Below are 15,914 nucleotides of genomic sequence, written 5' to 3'. Positions count from 1 at the left end.
CTGTCCCCGTGCTCTTGCTCAGCTCTGACATGGCAGGCACCTGTGCGGGCTCCCTCAGGGAAGGCCCAGACAGGCCACAGAGACACAGGCCTGCACCCCAGCCCCCAGTGGCCACCCCGGCCTGTCTGTGCTCTGGCCTGTGGCCCCCCCTCAGGGGCTTTGTCAACTCCAAACACTCCAGGCCTCAGGACTTAGAAATAGGTGGCCCATAATTTGGGGACGGCAAGTAGTGCAGACACAAACACACAGAGGCGTTTCCAGAGTCCGGAAAGCAATGAGGCAGCACGGGACCCACCTGGGGTCCCCGAGAGACAAAGATGCCCCAGGACCAGTGTCCTCCCTTGGGACGGACCAGAGGCGATAGATCACTCTGATTCCCCTGGGTGTTTGCCTTTTGTGAAGAGCCCCTCCCATAGCACCCCAGAGGCCTTCACAAATCCCAGCACTGTCCCCAAATCCAGGGCACAGAGAGGTTGGGTTTTTTTAAGATAAACACGCTGACAAGAGATTTCGCCCATTTTACTGAATTGCTCCTTGAAAGTGTCTCAAACTGGCCAAAGCGGGGAAGCAGTGGCATGCGCTTGACCACTGTCACGTCTCTGAAAACCTGTTGGCTCTGGGGCAGTTGAGGGCTGGTGGGGGATGCCGCAGCCCAGCCACCCAGGGTAGTTTGGGTGTGGAGTTTCTCGTAATTTCAATGGTAAGATTCTAAGATTAAGTAGGAATGAAAATGGTGGAACTTAAATCCTCATATTCAAAAATAGTATCTATCCTTGTGAGTTGATTGGATATTTAAAAAAAAAAAAAAACACATTGAAGGAACACGAGAAAGCATCCAAAACTGACAACCATTTTAAATTGAAAATACTCGTCTTAAAGAATGTGGTTAGGGGACAGTGATGTCTGTGTTCATGGAAGGGTCTGTCTGGATGAGCGTGGCCTGTGAAAGCCAACTTTCCTCAGTACGTGGCCGTTATTTGTCCCTGAGCCTCGTCCACCTGCAGGGAGCCACCTCTGTGTTGGGAGAGGGATGACGGGATGACGGGGAGGACAAGATGACACGGCAGTGGCTCTGAGGACCCGGGTTTGGTGTGGTTCGCCCCCATTTGCTGGAGTGAAGAGCCTGGGACTTTGAAACAGGACCTGACTTCAGGCCTGTCTGTTTGGCTTCATTCCTTTGAAAGCTCTTTGAGAGCAGACGTCAATCGGCTCCTGCGAACTCCACGGCGGTGGCTTCCCAGCTCCCGGATCCTGAAAGCAGAGAGGAAGATTCCAGCCGGGGCTTGCCGGAGCCCCCGGGACAGGCTTTCAGGGGTACGGGACAGCGGCTGTTGGGAAAGCGGCTGTCACCCCGCAGATCTCTGTCCTTCTCCCGCACGGACCTGGCAGCAGAGGAGAGGGTCTCTGCTCCTGGAGGAACAGACCTCTCGGCCCCCTCTGCCACGCTGCCCGCGGGGCCCTGGGGTCTGACCACCCCCTGAGGGGCGCACCATGGAAGGAGCTTACCGACCTCAACCCCGGCAGGAATCCAGAGTTGGCTTCAGTAACCACGCATCCCAGGCCCAGCGGAAGGGGCCGGCTCAGTAGTCAATGCGCAATTTGCAACGCCCCAGAGGCCAGGAGCTGCCCAGCCTGGGTCCCAAGGAAGCCGGCCTTTGTCCTGGGAAGTTGGCGCCCGCAGACCTGGAACTGTGGCTTTCTTCCTGAATCTGGCTGATGAGGCCTTTGTGCCAGTGGGAAGAGGTCATAAAAACGGCCGACTTTTGTGTGTCCCAGGGTTACCTTCACATCTCTGTGCCCTTAGCCCAGGCACCCCGGCTCTGCTGGTTCCTGTCCACATCCTGGCCCCCCCCTTCCAGGTGGAGGCAGGTTGGGGACACCCCCACCCCCCACCCTGCCATGGGCCCTGTAATGAGCTCTAATAGCGATTAATAACGTCTGCTGCTCAAAGTCCAGGCCGCCTCGGCGGGCCACTGCCCTCGTGTCCTGAGCTGCAGCCCAGCCAGTTGCCCCAGAACAGTCTTGCGGGTCCAGGCTGGGGTAGGGTTGCCTGCCATGCACAAAACTGCTCCCCGCGGCCAAGAGGGCTGACCATCCCTCTGCTCCTGCTGGGGACTGTGTGGGCGGCCGGGGTGTGGGTCTCAGCCTCCCTCCAGCCTGGCAGCTGGGGAGCACGGGTCGTGGGGCCTCAGGGGCTCCATAGGGGTCCCAGGAAGGTCAGCAGCCCTGGAAGCTGGGAGGGGTGTGGGGGCGGGGACCTGGGCAGCCTCAGAGCTCACGGGAGATTCCAGGAGGCCCACGGCCCTCAGAGCCGGGGTGGGGGGTCCCAGGAGAGCCAGTTGCACTCAGGGGGTGGGGGTTAAGGAGGGTGGGGGGTCCCGAGAGAGGCCGGGTGGCCCTCCGAGGGGGTCGGACAGGGAGGCGGAGAGGGGAGGCGGGCTGTGCGCAGCCCCCGGCCAGCTCCGGCCCCAGTTGGAGCCCAGCAGCCCGGCCAGAGGGAGGACGCGGCCCCAGGAGCCGCACACACGGAGCGGGACGCCAGGTCAGAGCGGGGCCTCCGGGAGGGTCATGGCGGGCGGGCCCACGTTGCCCTCTAAAGGGGCCCCTGGGAAGCCAGCCGAGGACCCGCCTCTGTCCCCAGCCGGGCCCCAGCCTGCGCACTGGGTGCTCAACGCACTTGCTGGCTGTGCTTGCAAATGGAAGCGCCTACCCCTGCTGATTACTGACCCACCCTACCCATTGCTCAGGGTGTCCCTGGGCTTTTGGGGGGTCCCATATACTGTGGACCCCATTTTGAAATACAGTGGCTCAAGTCTGATTTTTTTAAAAGTTATTTGGCCACCGTAATTTCTTTAGATAAAGTGATACAAAACTGAGGTCTTAACAATTGGTTAATTACAAAAGTTAATAAGCTCCAGGTTCTATTCTCCATTTTAAAATCTTGTCCCTAATTTAGCAACGTATCTGAGGACAATTGCCACATAAAATGAATGAGTGCAGGGGCGGGGAGGTTTGCCCACTGGGTCTTACATGTGCCGTGTGCAGTTCTGACATCTGGGTGCCCTGGGAATAAGTCCAGGGGGGCATTGAGGACCTGGGGGGGCTTTATGTGTCCTTTCAAGGGTTCCCTGCTGTCATTCTGGGGTCAGTTAGGACTGGCGGCTTGTGAGGGAGTCCACACGGATGTGACCCATCCAATAAGTGATGAGGGAGCTCAGCCCTCCGGATGACTCCCAGGGCCTGGGGGCAAGGGGCAAGGGGAGAGGCACAACTGGCGTGCAGGCCGTGTGCCCCGCTTAGGCACCAGGTGTCGGAACCATGTCCTGCTGCTGCTGGAAATTGTGGCTTAATACCGAACCCTCCAGGTCTTCCGTGAGGAGGACAATACCCGAGCGCCTCTGGGTGGGATCAGCCTGGAGAAGCCTGGACGCTTGTGTTTCCCAGGGCAGATGGAATCATCTTAGTCTTTCTCTGGCCTCCTAGACAGTCCTGTGGCCAGGCCTTCAGGCTTCTAGAAGCACTTTGTTTACTGTTAGTGGGACAGAGACCCAAATACGCATGTGCCGGGGTGGTAGGCAGTGGTTTGGCTGTGTGACATTTCTGGAATTGAGATGTAATATTCCCTGGGTAAGCCCCACTCATGTGAGGAGTTGGTACCTGCCCCCCCACACATACTCAGGGACATATGTCTCTGTTCTCCAGAGAGGGTAGGGGGTCCTGGGCAAGGAAGACCCTGGTCCTCTCCCACAGTCATCCAGGCCTTTCCAGCCTGTTCCCAAACGGCCTCTGCCCTGTTGCCCTTCTGAGCCATTCGGTTTTCCAGATCTTGGCCACACCTCCAGGGCAAGCTAAAGAGCTACGCTGAGTACTGAGGCTGGACGTTCTAAATTCTCCTCCCCAGACCTCAGAGTCTGCTGCTCCAGGCTGCAGTAACTTCCCTGAGCCCCATGCACCCCTCCTTGTTTTCAGGGGCTCCCCTATCTGGACCCTGATGGCTCCAGGGCACCAGGCTTGCTGCAGGCACACATGTTCCTCGGCTTCCCTTGTGAATGGTGTCCACACTCATGTGAGGCTCACGGCCTGCTGCCCCAGCCTGTGGAGCACTCTGAGCTCATGGCCATTTTCAAAACATCCAGATTCACTGTCGACCCCCTCTAGACCCCAAGCCCCCAGCCGCAGCAAAGGGCATCTCGCACAGACACTGAGCAAAGGAGCCTGAGGACCAAGCCAGGCCCTGCTCCCAACGAAAGGAGCCAGCCTCCCCGATGCTTCCCACTGGGACGCACCCTGCCTGGGAACTTTTGGGCTGATCTTCACAGATCTCAACTTGCATCCCCTTTACCGATATCCAACAACTGGATGAATCAAAATAAAAGGGACTCTAGTCCTTTCAAGCATCATCTACAAAGTTCCAGAGGGGAACCTCTTAGCAGCAATTAGTAGGCAGGTCAAGTGGCCAGCGGGGCCAGCCCCTGGGATGAGCAGCCTCGGCAGTGCGGGCCCAGCGCTGCTCTCTGAGCCACGAGGACAGTAGCGCTTACCCCTTCTCTCTGCTTTTCTGTCCTAGATTTATTATAAAGTCATCAAGGACATTGAGCCCGGGGAAGAGCTGCTGGTGCACGTGAAGGAAGGCGCATACTCCCTGGGGACAGTGCCCCCCAGTCTGGATGGTAAGCCCCCGGCCCGCAGGAGCTCCCGAGGCTTCCTGTCACGTCACCGCATATGACAGGGGCCTCACTGCTGGCCTTGGACCCCAGGCCGGCAGGACCAGCCCCCTTCACACAACCTCCCTGCCGAAGTGCTGTGCTTTTCCATTCTATGGGTTATATGAGCTACACGCCGTGTTCAAGATTCGACTTCAGATGATATGAGTGAATGGGTGTTGTGTGGCTTTATAGCTCTGTCGTAGTAGAATCCGGGGGGGGGGGTGCGGATTTAAAAACTGTATTATTATTATTATTATTATTATTATTATTATTATTATCAGCAGCAGTATGATTTGCTGTCCCCAGTACTTTAAAAAAAAAAAAAATCAACATTTTGTGGCTTGGAAACCGTCACCCTCCAAAGCTCATGCCATGGAGATGTTTTAGGGGCTCAGGGGGTCCCACAGGGGCATGGATGGTGGATGAGCCCCTCCAACTGCCTGCAGAAAGCATTCCTACGGCCCTCCGCCTCTGACCGCCGGTCCCTAAGCCCCTCGGTGCTTGCTTTCCTCCCTCATCCACGCCCGAGTGCTTCTCAGAGGATGCTAGGAAATTCCTGCTGCACGGAGGCTAGTATTTCTGAAATGCAGATTTATTTTCCTTCATCCACACTGTGAAGCAATGTGCCATTCACCTTGGGATTCTTGAACACTCTTTAAGTCCATTCGAGGAATGCTGTGCTGTGCCGGCAGCCGGAGGACTGGTCCATTAACTCCCCGAGTGCCGCTGCTGAGCACACCGCGTCTTCTCTCTGAACGAGATCCCGCGGGTGAAAAGAAAAGCAGCCTCCCCTTCTAGCAAGGCCAGGGCAGGGGGGGAGCTTGGTTTTCTCCTTCCTGTCTTTCTTTCTTCCCCTCTGAAGGCACAGAGGCTTAATGATTAACGCCACTTACTGCAAGTTCCGCTAATAGTGTCATGTGAGGGCATGGCACTGGGTGGGCCCGGGAGCAGATGCAGAGATCTCTGCCTCGGTTTACCCTTTCGATCCCTGAGCATGACCCAGCAGGGAGGGTCCTTCCTCCGCGCACGGCTCGTGTCTCTGAGCCTCTGATCCAGAGACCACGGAGCCGGATCCTATCTGTACGTGCCTCTAAAGTTTGGTTTTAATTAGGCCGTTGAGAAAAGAAAAATAAATGGCTGAGGGTCTGGGTCGTGAGGGGATGGTCTCGTTTTCCTTACAATAATTGTTGAAAAGACCTATGGATCTCAGGTAGCACACAAGAACTCCGAAAGATAAACCCACTTACCTCAGGGGAGCACCCGGCGACGAGATTTCGTTTGTATAATGAAACTTCTTTCTTCCAAAAGGTTTTAAAAACCTTGATTGCCATCCACCACCACCACCCGCTCCCCCCAGCCCGGCCCCCAATCTTAAATAAGCTAGGTCCGCATTTCCCTAATAATTCATCAAACATTTGTGGGCTAATTGCTTTCCACACATAATAGTCCAGCATCAAACGTCTGACTTTTCATACTCTCTGCTGTCACGGTCACCCCCTTGCCCCCCAACGGCCGCCCCCTCCCCAGCTAAACTCGGAATCGCACAGAAAGAAAATGCAAAAATGTTCCTCACTAAGATAATTATCATAAAAAATCTTTTATCCCAGCCCCAGCTAAATGCAGAGGCCCCTTATCACGGCAGGAATTTGGAGTGGGCTCTCGAGCGCTTTTGAGTCTCCAGTCTGGTAGATTAGCATGTAGATGCCACATAATTGTGTCCCCCTCGGCTCTCTGAAGCCATTAGGCACTGATTTATTTTTCTGTTACATTCCTGCTCTGCCATGAAAAGTTGCTGATGGAACTTCAGATAGACGGGCCAGACGCAGACCTGATACACGCCACGTCAGCGGCCACGCAAGGGTCCGGTCTGGTTTGGGGAGAACGTGGAGCTCCTGCCCCAGCCCGTGGCCCCCACGGGCCCCCACCAGATTTAGATGAAGGGAGTTCAGTTTCAAATCACAATTTTTTGTGTGTGCTGCTGTTGGGGGCAGGGGCCTTTGCTGGCGGGGCAGGGTACAGCATTCAGGTACCCCGGAAGAAACGGAGGCCCCCGGTTTGCCAGCCCGCTGGGGGCACAGAGCACCGGGCCTGCAGATCTGAGCCTGGGAATGCTCTTTCAAAGCCGCAGCTTTGTAAAGAAATGCACTTCCAATTTCCCCGCAAGTGACTCAGACCAGGGGGAAGCCACTTTCGGATTCATTAGTTCCAGCGACTTTTTATTTTGTTTTTACTCTCAGCGGAGAGAGGAAAGATTTCTCTTTCAGGAAAGCTTCTTGCTCTTGGGAGAAAATAAAGAAAATCATTTCCATTCAAATATGCTTTTCTTTGGAGAAAGGCTCAAAATTGTTAACTTTTCCCCCCTCTCCATAAAAAGTCAAGAGGATGCACTGAATTGCGTATAAAGCATATGAGACGGATTATGATATAATATAACAATGCAACAACATGATAGACGACAATGCGGTACGATGTAACATAATATAACCATATAGCATATTCTTTTAGTTTTTTTTTTTAATATGGAATTATCATGCTGGGCAGTGGAACCGCACGGGCTGTGCGCATCCTTCGTGGTGCATCCAGCGTCTGTGCTGTGTGCCAGCCTTACCTGCGTGGAGGATGCTGGGACACCTGTCCATACCACGGCATGGGGGGGGAGGTGGCGAGGCTTGTGCACAGCCAGCCCCCAGCTCCATCCTTCACTCAGGGTTGAACTTGGGTCCACGGAGGGATGAGAGGGCAGGGGAAGAGGGCAATGTTTACCTCCTCCCTCACTTCCACGACGTCCTCAAACTCAAATGCCGCCAGAGCGGGAATCGGGATCAGTTTTCATTTTAAATCCAAATTCCAGATCAAAACAGAGAGAGTAAGTTGACCGGTGTGATGGACGGGTGGGGTTGGCATTTCTTCTTGTCTTTGTGTTCAAATCTCAACCTCTGTGACTGTTCCCAGTTGGGTCCAGAAAGAGTAAACTGCAAACTGGCATTTCTCACTTCCTCACGGTGCTGGCGGTGGTGGGAGGGCCCCAGGAAGTCAGCACAAACCCACAGGGGCAGTTTTGTGGGTCTGTGTATCCGGCTCCCTTCTGAGATGGTGTCCTCGGTCCTCAGATGTAGAGGAAATCCACATTTCTAAAGACGAGGAGGGCCTGCAGGGGAATGCTGGGGCGTTCCGAGCGCACATGCCACGTCTGGCGCTCTTCTGGGCGCCCCGCGGGAAGCTGGGACTCTGCTTCCCTCCTTCCCGGGCCCCGCCCGGTGCCCAGGCTCTGGTTACACAGCTCTACCACCTCCTGTCTGGGTGCCCTGGGCCACTCACCCGGTCTGTCCCGGCCTCCATTTACCCGTCATAACACGGGCGTAAGTCTCCCCCCAGGGCACGCGTGGATTTGATGTGAGCCTCAGATGTCTGAGCACCATAGAGTTCCTAGCACGGTGCCTGCTGCGTGGCGCTTCCCAGACCTTGAGTATCAGCCCTGCTGCTCCATCGTTCCCAGTGGACCTTTCTCCTGAAGACTTCACACGCCCGAGTTCTACTTCAAGGGCACCACTCTGTAGACTTGCATCCTCCCTGCCCGCTGCCCTCTCTGCCTGCTTGCTGCCTGGCGTCCACCCTGGTGCCCGGGACCAGCCCAGTGCTTGGATGGCTTTTGTTTTAGAGTCTTCTCGGACTTGGCACTCGGGGCGGCCACGGGCCCCGCGGCGCACATTCCTCCCACCCCTGCTCTGCTCTTGCAGGGATGCAGGGTGCCGCCGGCCGTTGTGTTTGCAGACATACCCTCCCTCCCTGTCTCCTCCAGCCCCGTGTCTGTGGTTTGTGTGGACAGGCTGCCTTGCCTCCCTCCATCCATTTTGCAGCTCAGCATGTGTGTCTGGGCAAGCTCCAGGGATGGCCTTTCTGGGAGATGTTTGGGGCAGAGACTTCCGAGCCCCAGAGCCTGAACAAGGCCGGCCCCCGTGCTCTCAGCCCCAGTGCTGGCTGAGTGCTGTAACCTGACTCAGCGGGAGCTGCCTTTCCCCACTGGTGTTGTATTCCTCCAGACAAACGCTTCCTTGAGAGCGGGCTCTCAGCGGCGAGCAGACCACCACACCTGGCCTCTGAGCATCTGCCCGGCCTGTCCCCAGGGCCCTTCCCTGTCACCTGGATATCCACGTCCATGCATGGATGTGAACAGAAGTAATATTTGTGTCATCCAAGCACCCAGGGCCCAACCAGGTGCACCTCAGAGCCAGCTCCCATGGAGTCTGCCCCTTGGTGTCAGGGATCGGGGGGACCCAGGTGCCCACTGGTGGAGATGCCAAGAGTAGCCAGACACCAGGAGCGGCACCTCTACCATTACTGTCGGTGAAGCTTCTGTCCTGAGCAGGTGGTCTTCGGTCTCCCCAGCCTCCTCCCCTGACCCCCTGCCCAGGCTGCAAAGCTCCCCCACCCTCTCCTTGGCACTCTGAGATGTTTATGGTGTCCCTCTAACATGTCTGCGCCCCTCCATCTCCCTGCCTCCTTGGCTTCTACATCCCTCGGGGTCAGGCCATTTGGGGCCACATTTAGCCCGATATCACTGAGGCTTAGCCCAAGGCCACTGGGGCTCAACTCTGCCCATGCACACATGCTCACACACACATGCACAGGGACACATAGGCACATACATCCACACTCACACACATTCCCAGGTCCACAAAGACACATTCACTCCTGCACGCATCACTCCTGCACACATAGGCATGCTGGCCCACACACATTCATACGAACACACCCTAGAACAATCACACACATACAGTCACATGATGCGTGCATATTCACAAATACATGCACACATGAACAACTGCACACACATTCACACAGGTGCACATACCCAACTGCATATTCACACACATGTGCACACATTCAAATATGCACAAACATATTCACACTTAACATGCAGAACACATGGTCAACCATGCACAAATGTGTATACATAACATGTACATACACATGCATACAGCACACATGTGTGCATTGAAGCAGACATTCAGATTAATACACGACACATGCACCTGCCCTAGCACCCACACACACTTTCATGCACATGCATGCAAACATGAACATATGCAAAGACATAACTTTCACATATGTAGCCACATACAGAAGCACATGTACGCACTCACAGCCATGCACATGAATATATACGGACAGCAACACAAACCAGGGTAGATGTCCAAATATACCTACACATTCCCACAAAGATGTACAGACATGGACACAGATATGTTCAAATACACACACTCGACACACTGTCCCAGCTGCACACCTGGGCCACACAGTGCACACACACACAGCTGCACATCCACATTCACCTGACACACACATTCACACCTGCATAGTTACACGCCTGCACAGAAGCACACACGCATTCCCACATTTGCTACAAGCACACACATGCACATCTCTCCATTCATTTGTGCAAGAGTTTTTATTGCAAGTGTTCTCTCCCCACCTCGGGCAGGGAGGGGAACACCCGCTCTGGGGAGAAGCTACTGGTAGGCTGTTGCCTGGGGTGGGGCTGGGGATGGGCCCCCGAGGTCGTCTCCCCAGGGAAATTTACGGCTTTGAGCTGACTGTTTGGCTTGGCACGGTGGTCAGGATGCTGTCTCGTAAACTTAATAATAGCTGCCCCCCTTTTAATTTGTTTGACCTTGACGACAGTAATTTATGATATGCATTAGAGCTCTGCCGCGTGTTTTCTCCTAATTCATAAACAAAGTGCTCGCCAGCTTCCTTCTCTGCTCCCCGTTTGCAGGGCCTTCGAGAGCCCGGGGTGGCCTCCTGCCACACGGGGTGGGGCCCAGGGCTTCTCCGTGTTTCTGACAATGCAGACACAGGGTCCCCATGGTCCCAGGCTCCTGGGGCAGCCACACCTCGGTCCAGGAAGCAGCCAGGAAGGAAGCAGGAGCAGGAACAGCCAATGTGGGAGGCAGGGCCCGGGGTCCCCCTGCACCCGATCCTGGGCCCTGTGTCTCATGCTCCCCACCCACCTCCCCTGCTCTCTTCCTAGCAGAGGAGCCCACGTTCCGCTGTGACGCCTGTGACGAGCTCTTCCAGTCCAAGCTGGACCTGCGGCGCCACAGGAAGTATGCGTGCGGCTCCGTGGGGGCCACGCTCTATGAGGGCCTGGGCGAGGAGCTCAAGCCGGAGGGGCTCAGCAGCGGGGGCAGTGAGCAGGCCCATGAGTGCAAGGACTGCGAACGGATGTTCCCCAACAAATACAGGTGCCGCCTCCCCTGCCCCCAACCCTCCCCCATTCCCCTCCCCCAGCCTCCAACCCCAGGAGCCCGAGCCAGCACAGAGGGAGACCCGAGAAAGGCAGGGGTCTGTCCTTGTCTCTCAGTCCTGTCCACACGGATGAGCTGAGAGCTCCAGCTAAAGACAAGGGTGACCTCCAGGGTGGCACACCTTGGAGGCAGGTACCCCAGCCCACCCATCAGGCATTAGGGACAGAGCAGGCCCATGAGCGGCTGGCTAAGGCCATAGGTATTTCTGGCTCTGGCTGTGAAGGCCCGGTCCCTGGTTGGAGCCCCCCACCCTAGAAGATCCGCAGGTGGCCCGGGAGAGACATACCCAGCCCTGCTGTTCTGGAGTCAGAGCTCAGCTGTGAGCCGGGCTGGGAGGAGAGTGAGAAATGCAGGCCAGACCCCAAGGAGACTTCTGTAGCAAAGTCCAAGACCAGGATCAGGGGATGGCAGCACCCTGCTGCCCTCGGATCCGGGGGTGACCTGACCTCTAGACACACACTGGGCAGCAGCTGGAAGGGGTCACCCAGGGATCCCTTACCCACCCCCACACCCAGGCACTGGCCTCTGCTCCCTACGGATGGAACCCACCTGTCCCAGGCACAGTGTGCTGGGCCAGCTGTGAGACAGCTGGACATGGTCAGCCTAAAGCAGGCACAAACTGGCCCTCCCCTGGGAAGTGGGAGCTCTGAGGACCCATGGGAACCCCGAAGAAAGATGAGCCTCCTGGGCTTTGTGCAAAGAGCACCAGGGCTGCGGTCCCATTGCTCCAGGGAAGCATGACAACTTTTCCAAGGCCCCCTCCACCAGCCTTTGAGACTTTCTCTAGGACGGTCTGGCAAGGTCAGAGTAAAACCCCACCAAGTCACGCACTGGCTGTGGTGTTGCTGGGACCCGGTCGCCGATCCCACCACGGCCCCCCCAGGGATGGGAAACTCTCTGCCCTGAACAGATGCCTGAGAAAATAAGCGTTTGGGCAAATCTCAACCGAGGCCCTCAGCGGTAAGCGCCGCTCAAGAGGGTCCGTGTTTTCTTTACATAAACACATAAATCACAATTAACAACAGGGAAAAAGATACAATCTGCCAGTGCTCAAGAACCAAGCGTTTCTGATGTAAATGGATGGCTGGGCCCCGTAATTAACGGGCCGTGATGTATTGCTGCTTTGCTCATGGAGATTAACGGTCACACCTGGGACGGGAGGAGAACCAGGACGTCCCCCGAGAGGAGGGGGTCAGTTGCTGCTCCTTCATCCGAGCACAGCCGCCCCTTCCCAGCAGCTGGGATCTTCCCACCTTATCAGGCCGCATTAGGAGACCCACGCGTTCACCCCAGCCCGCCTCCTCGTTGCACGCGGTGGGTAGGCCAGGGCGGCCTTGGCTTTCCTGCTCCTCACCCCCACTCTGGGGATCGTGGCAATGTTGGGAGCTTCTGCACCCCTTTTCTGAGGGCCAAGGTTAGCCTCAAGGTTAAGATCATCTTGAAGTATAGCCGGGCATCGTGGGCTGGGGTCCTGCCCTGCCTCTGCTGCCTGGAGGAGTGGTCTCGGATGCTTGGTCTCTGAGCTGTGTGCAGGCATTGCTTCCTCCTCACGTGATAAGGGAGGGCTTCCCCTGCCCCTCCATCCAGTCGCCCTGTCTGGGGGCGGGGGGTGGACAGACAGGCTGCCGAGACTCACTCTTGGCTCCCAGCAGGGTTGGGGGGTCCAGGGAGCACAGTAGGCGGGGGGCAGGCAGGCCCCCCATGACTCCTGTCCCCTGTCCGTGCACAGCCTGGAGCAGCACATGGTTGTGCACACGGAGGAGCGAGAGTACAAGTGTGATCAGTGCCCCAAGGCCTTCAACTGGAAGTCCAACCTCATCCGACACCAGATGTCCCACGACAGTGGCAAGCGCTTCGAATGTGAAAACTGTGTGAAGGTAACACACATGTGCACCTGCTGCTCCCACCCGCACTCCCCACGGAAATGCAAATGAAGTATGCAGAGCAGACAAGACTCCTGAAGTCCTTTGGGTCCCTCAGGGAAGGAGGGAATGTGCCAGGTCACACCAGGTCACACAGCTAGGGAGCAGGCCAGGGGGACAAGACCCCATCCTCTCCGGGGTGGGCTTCTGCCCCCACCAGGGTGTCCGAGCTACTCTGCTTACAAAATCATGTTCTGAGCTCCCACTTCCAACATCCCGGCCACAGCTGCCCCAGGAATTATTGTCAAAGGCACAGAGTCTTGGGGGAGGCTCGGCAGCTCACCTCAGGTCATCAAGGGAGGGGGGTCACCCATCCCTACAGCAGAGACCCCTCCCAGCCAGGTTCAGTGCAGGAACCAGAGCAGCAATGAGAGCCCCACCCAGCAGAGGCCAGAAGGGGGCCAACAGGGGAGTGAGCAATGGTGTCTGTCCCCCCAGGTGTTCACGGACCCCAGCAACCTGCAGCGGCACATCCGTTCCCAGCACGTCGGCGCCCGGGCTCATGCCTGCCCCGACTGTGGGAAGACATTTGCCACATCCTCCGGCCTCAAGCAGCACAAGCACATCCACAGCACCGTCAAACCTTTCATATGTAAGTGGTCCCCCAGCCTGGCCTCCATGGGGGGTTGCTCGGAGGTCAGGCCAAGGCATGAAACCCCTGGGCTCTCCCATTCGCAGGACCCCTGCTTGCTCAGAAACCTCTGCTGGGTGAAGCCCAGGCCCTGGACACTCTCCTGGTACCGCCTCTTCACCACTTTGCTCTGCCGCACCTGCTCATCTTGTGATCCATCTCTCTTGCTGTGGCCTCATTTTTCCCTCCTGCTGTTCTTGGCTCCTCCCCTTGCTTACCCTACAGTGGCCAGAGGTGGGTGGTAGGCAGTGTGGTAGGACCTGTTCAGCAGCCCAACGGACCCCCATTCCCCTTCTCTCCCCTGTACTCACACCCCAAACTGAGCTCCAGGAGGCATGAAGATCCCAGTGACACACATGGAGTTCTGCTCATCCCCGCAGCAGCCTTAGGAAGGCCAGCCTGTGTTCCCTGTGCTGTCAGGGCAGCAGGGCCAGCTGTAAATGCCACTGTCCCCACGGAGCTTACATGCAGTACAGGAGATACATGCTAAGCCATATGAACAGTAATGACACGTGAGACAGGTATATCAGCCTAGAGATGGTGGCACAGGGTTAGGAGGCTCTCCAAGACCTCAGGCTGGCCCAAGTGGGTGCTCGTCCTGTGAATACAGTGGGGGGCCAGGATGGCTTGTCAAAGGGAGGCATTCTAGCACAGACCTGGAGGAAAGGCAGGTGTGAGCTGAGGGGGCGCTAGCAGGGGATGGGGACTGGGAGCACAGAGGCCTTGAGGCCAGCATGTTTTTGGGGAGGTGAGGGGGAGTAATAGGAGAGAGGACAGAGGTCACAAGGGCCAGGTCTTCGGGACCATGTGAACCAGAATGGGAGCATGATCCTTATTCTCAGTGAGTTTGGAAGCCATAGAGGATTCCTCTCTACCTAGAGGTGTGCTGACTCATTCACATAAGATAGTGCTAAGCCATCATTTCATGTGATTTGCACTGTCATCATCCACACGAGGTTGTTCACTGTCATCATTCACACGAAGTTGTGCAGGCTCATCACCCATATGAGGCTAGTCACTGTCATCACCCACACAAAATTGTTCACTGTCATCACTCACACGAGGTTGTGCAGGCTCATCACCTGTAGGAGGTTGTTCACTGTCATCATCCACATGAAGTTGTGCAGGCTCATCACCCACACGAGGTCGTGCAGGGTCACCATCCACACAAGGTTGTACAGGCTCACCATCCACTTGAGTTTGTTCACTGTCATCACCCACATGAGGTTGTGAGGCTCATCAACCACACGGGGTCATGCAGGATCATTACCCACACGAGGTCATGCAGGGTCATCATCCACATGAGGTCGTACAGGTTCATCACCCACACAAAGTTGTTCACGTGCAGGCTCATCCTCCACATGAAGTCGTACAGGTTCATCACCCATACAAGGTCCTGCAGGCTCATCTTCCACCCGAGGTTGTGAAGGCTCATCCTCCACATGAGATCATGCAGGCTCATCACCCACAGAAGGCTGTTCACTATCATCATCCACATGAGGTCACGGGCTCATCCTCCACACGAGGTTGTGCAGGCTCATCACCCGCACGAGTTTGTTCACTATCATCATCCACACGAGGTCGTGCAGGCTCATCACCCGCACGAGTTTGTTCACTATCATCATCCACACGAGGTCGTGCAGGCTCATCACCCGCACGAGTTTGTTCACTATCATCATCCACACGAGGTTGTGCAGGCTCATCACCCGCACGAGGTTGTTCACTGTCATCACCCACACGAGGTTATAGGCTCATCCTCCACACAAGGTTATGCAGGGTCATCACACGAATTGTGCTGAGTCCTCACATCACTGGAGACTATGCGAGGTGGTTCACGTGGATTGCAGGTAGCCATCATCCACACATAGCATATCATAACATATTCAAAATTCTCACCAAGCAAGGGCCACACTGTCTCCACCTGACAGAGATGGAAACTGAGCTTGTGGACACTAAGTGACCAGGTGCTCATGACCGCCCTACAGAGCCGGGGTTGCAGCCCCAACCTGACCCCTGAGCCTTGGCCAGGGGGCTGGAACCCCTCACACCCCATGGCATCAGTGTGAGAGGAGTAACCCTGGTTGCTTGGGGCCTGGGGTTGGGGTGGTATCCCCAATGATGTTCAGGTGCATGACACCTGCCCCAAAGGGACCATGCAGACTGGCAGGTCAAGCCTTTGTTGGGTGGCTGAGGCTGTGCCCTCCTCCTGCCCACTATCCCCAGCCCAAGCTTCCGCTGCCCAGCTAGAGGCAGATACCAGTCTTCTGGGGTCATTGCCCCTGTCACCTGCAGATTCTGGATAGAGACCATGAGCAGTGGTGCAGCAGAGCCTGTTCCCTTTGGGAGG

The 15,914-nt window shown here is 56.3% G+C and overlaps 1 protein-coding gene and 1 long non-coding RNA gene across 7 annotated transcripts in view; one reads left to right on the top strand and one right to left on the bottom strand.

Annotated features, from left to right (window-relative positions):
- Positions 1-15,914, top strand: part of PRDM16 (PR/SET domain 16) — a 314,238-nt gene that overhangs the window by 270,470 nt on the left and 27,854 nt on the right. For 4 of the 6 annotated variants that reach the window (XM_072819973.1, XM_072819976.1, XM_072819971.1 and 1 more), the window contains exons 5-8: positions 4,568-4,670; positions 10,738-10,951; positions 12,744-12,891; positions 13,375-13,528. In XM_072819973.1, the coding sequence (XP_072676074.1) occupies positions 4,568-4,670; positions 10,738-10,951; positions 12,744-12,891; positions 13,375-13,528 (619 nt within the window). The remainder of the gene's footprint in view (positions 1-4,567; positions 4,671-10,737; positions 10,952-12,743; positions 12,892-13,374; positions 13,529-15,914) is intronic. The other 2 variants (XM_072819974.1, XM_072819972.1) reach the window with 1 other exon arrangement.
- Positions 852-8,221, bottom strand: LOC140630217 (uncharacterized). The gene is made up of 2 exons (XR_012028026.1): positions 7,315-8,221; positions 852-1,251 (listed from the first exon to the last, which is right to left on the bottom strand). It is a non-coding gene; the product is annotated as an uncharacterized lncRNA (long non-coding RNA).

Source organism: Canis lupus, chromosome 3 (assembly GCF_048164855.1).
Source record: "Canis lupus baileyi chromosome 3, mCanLup2.hap1, whole genome shotgun sequence".
In the NCBI taxonomy this organism is placed as follows: domain Eukaryota; kingdom Metazoa; phylum Chordata; class Mammalia; order Carnivora; family Canidae; genus Canis; species Canis lupus.
The sequence above is the reverse complement of the archived record's forward strand: the minus strand, read 5'-3'. Positions and strand labels throughout refer to the sequence as shown.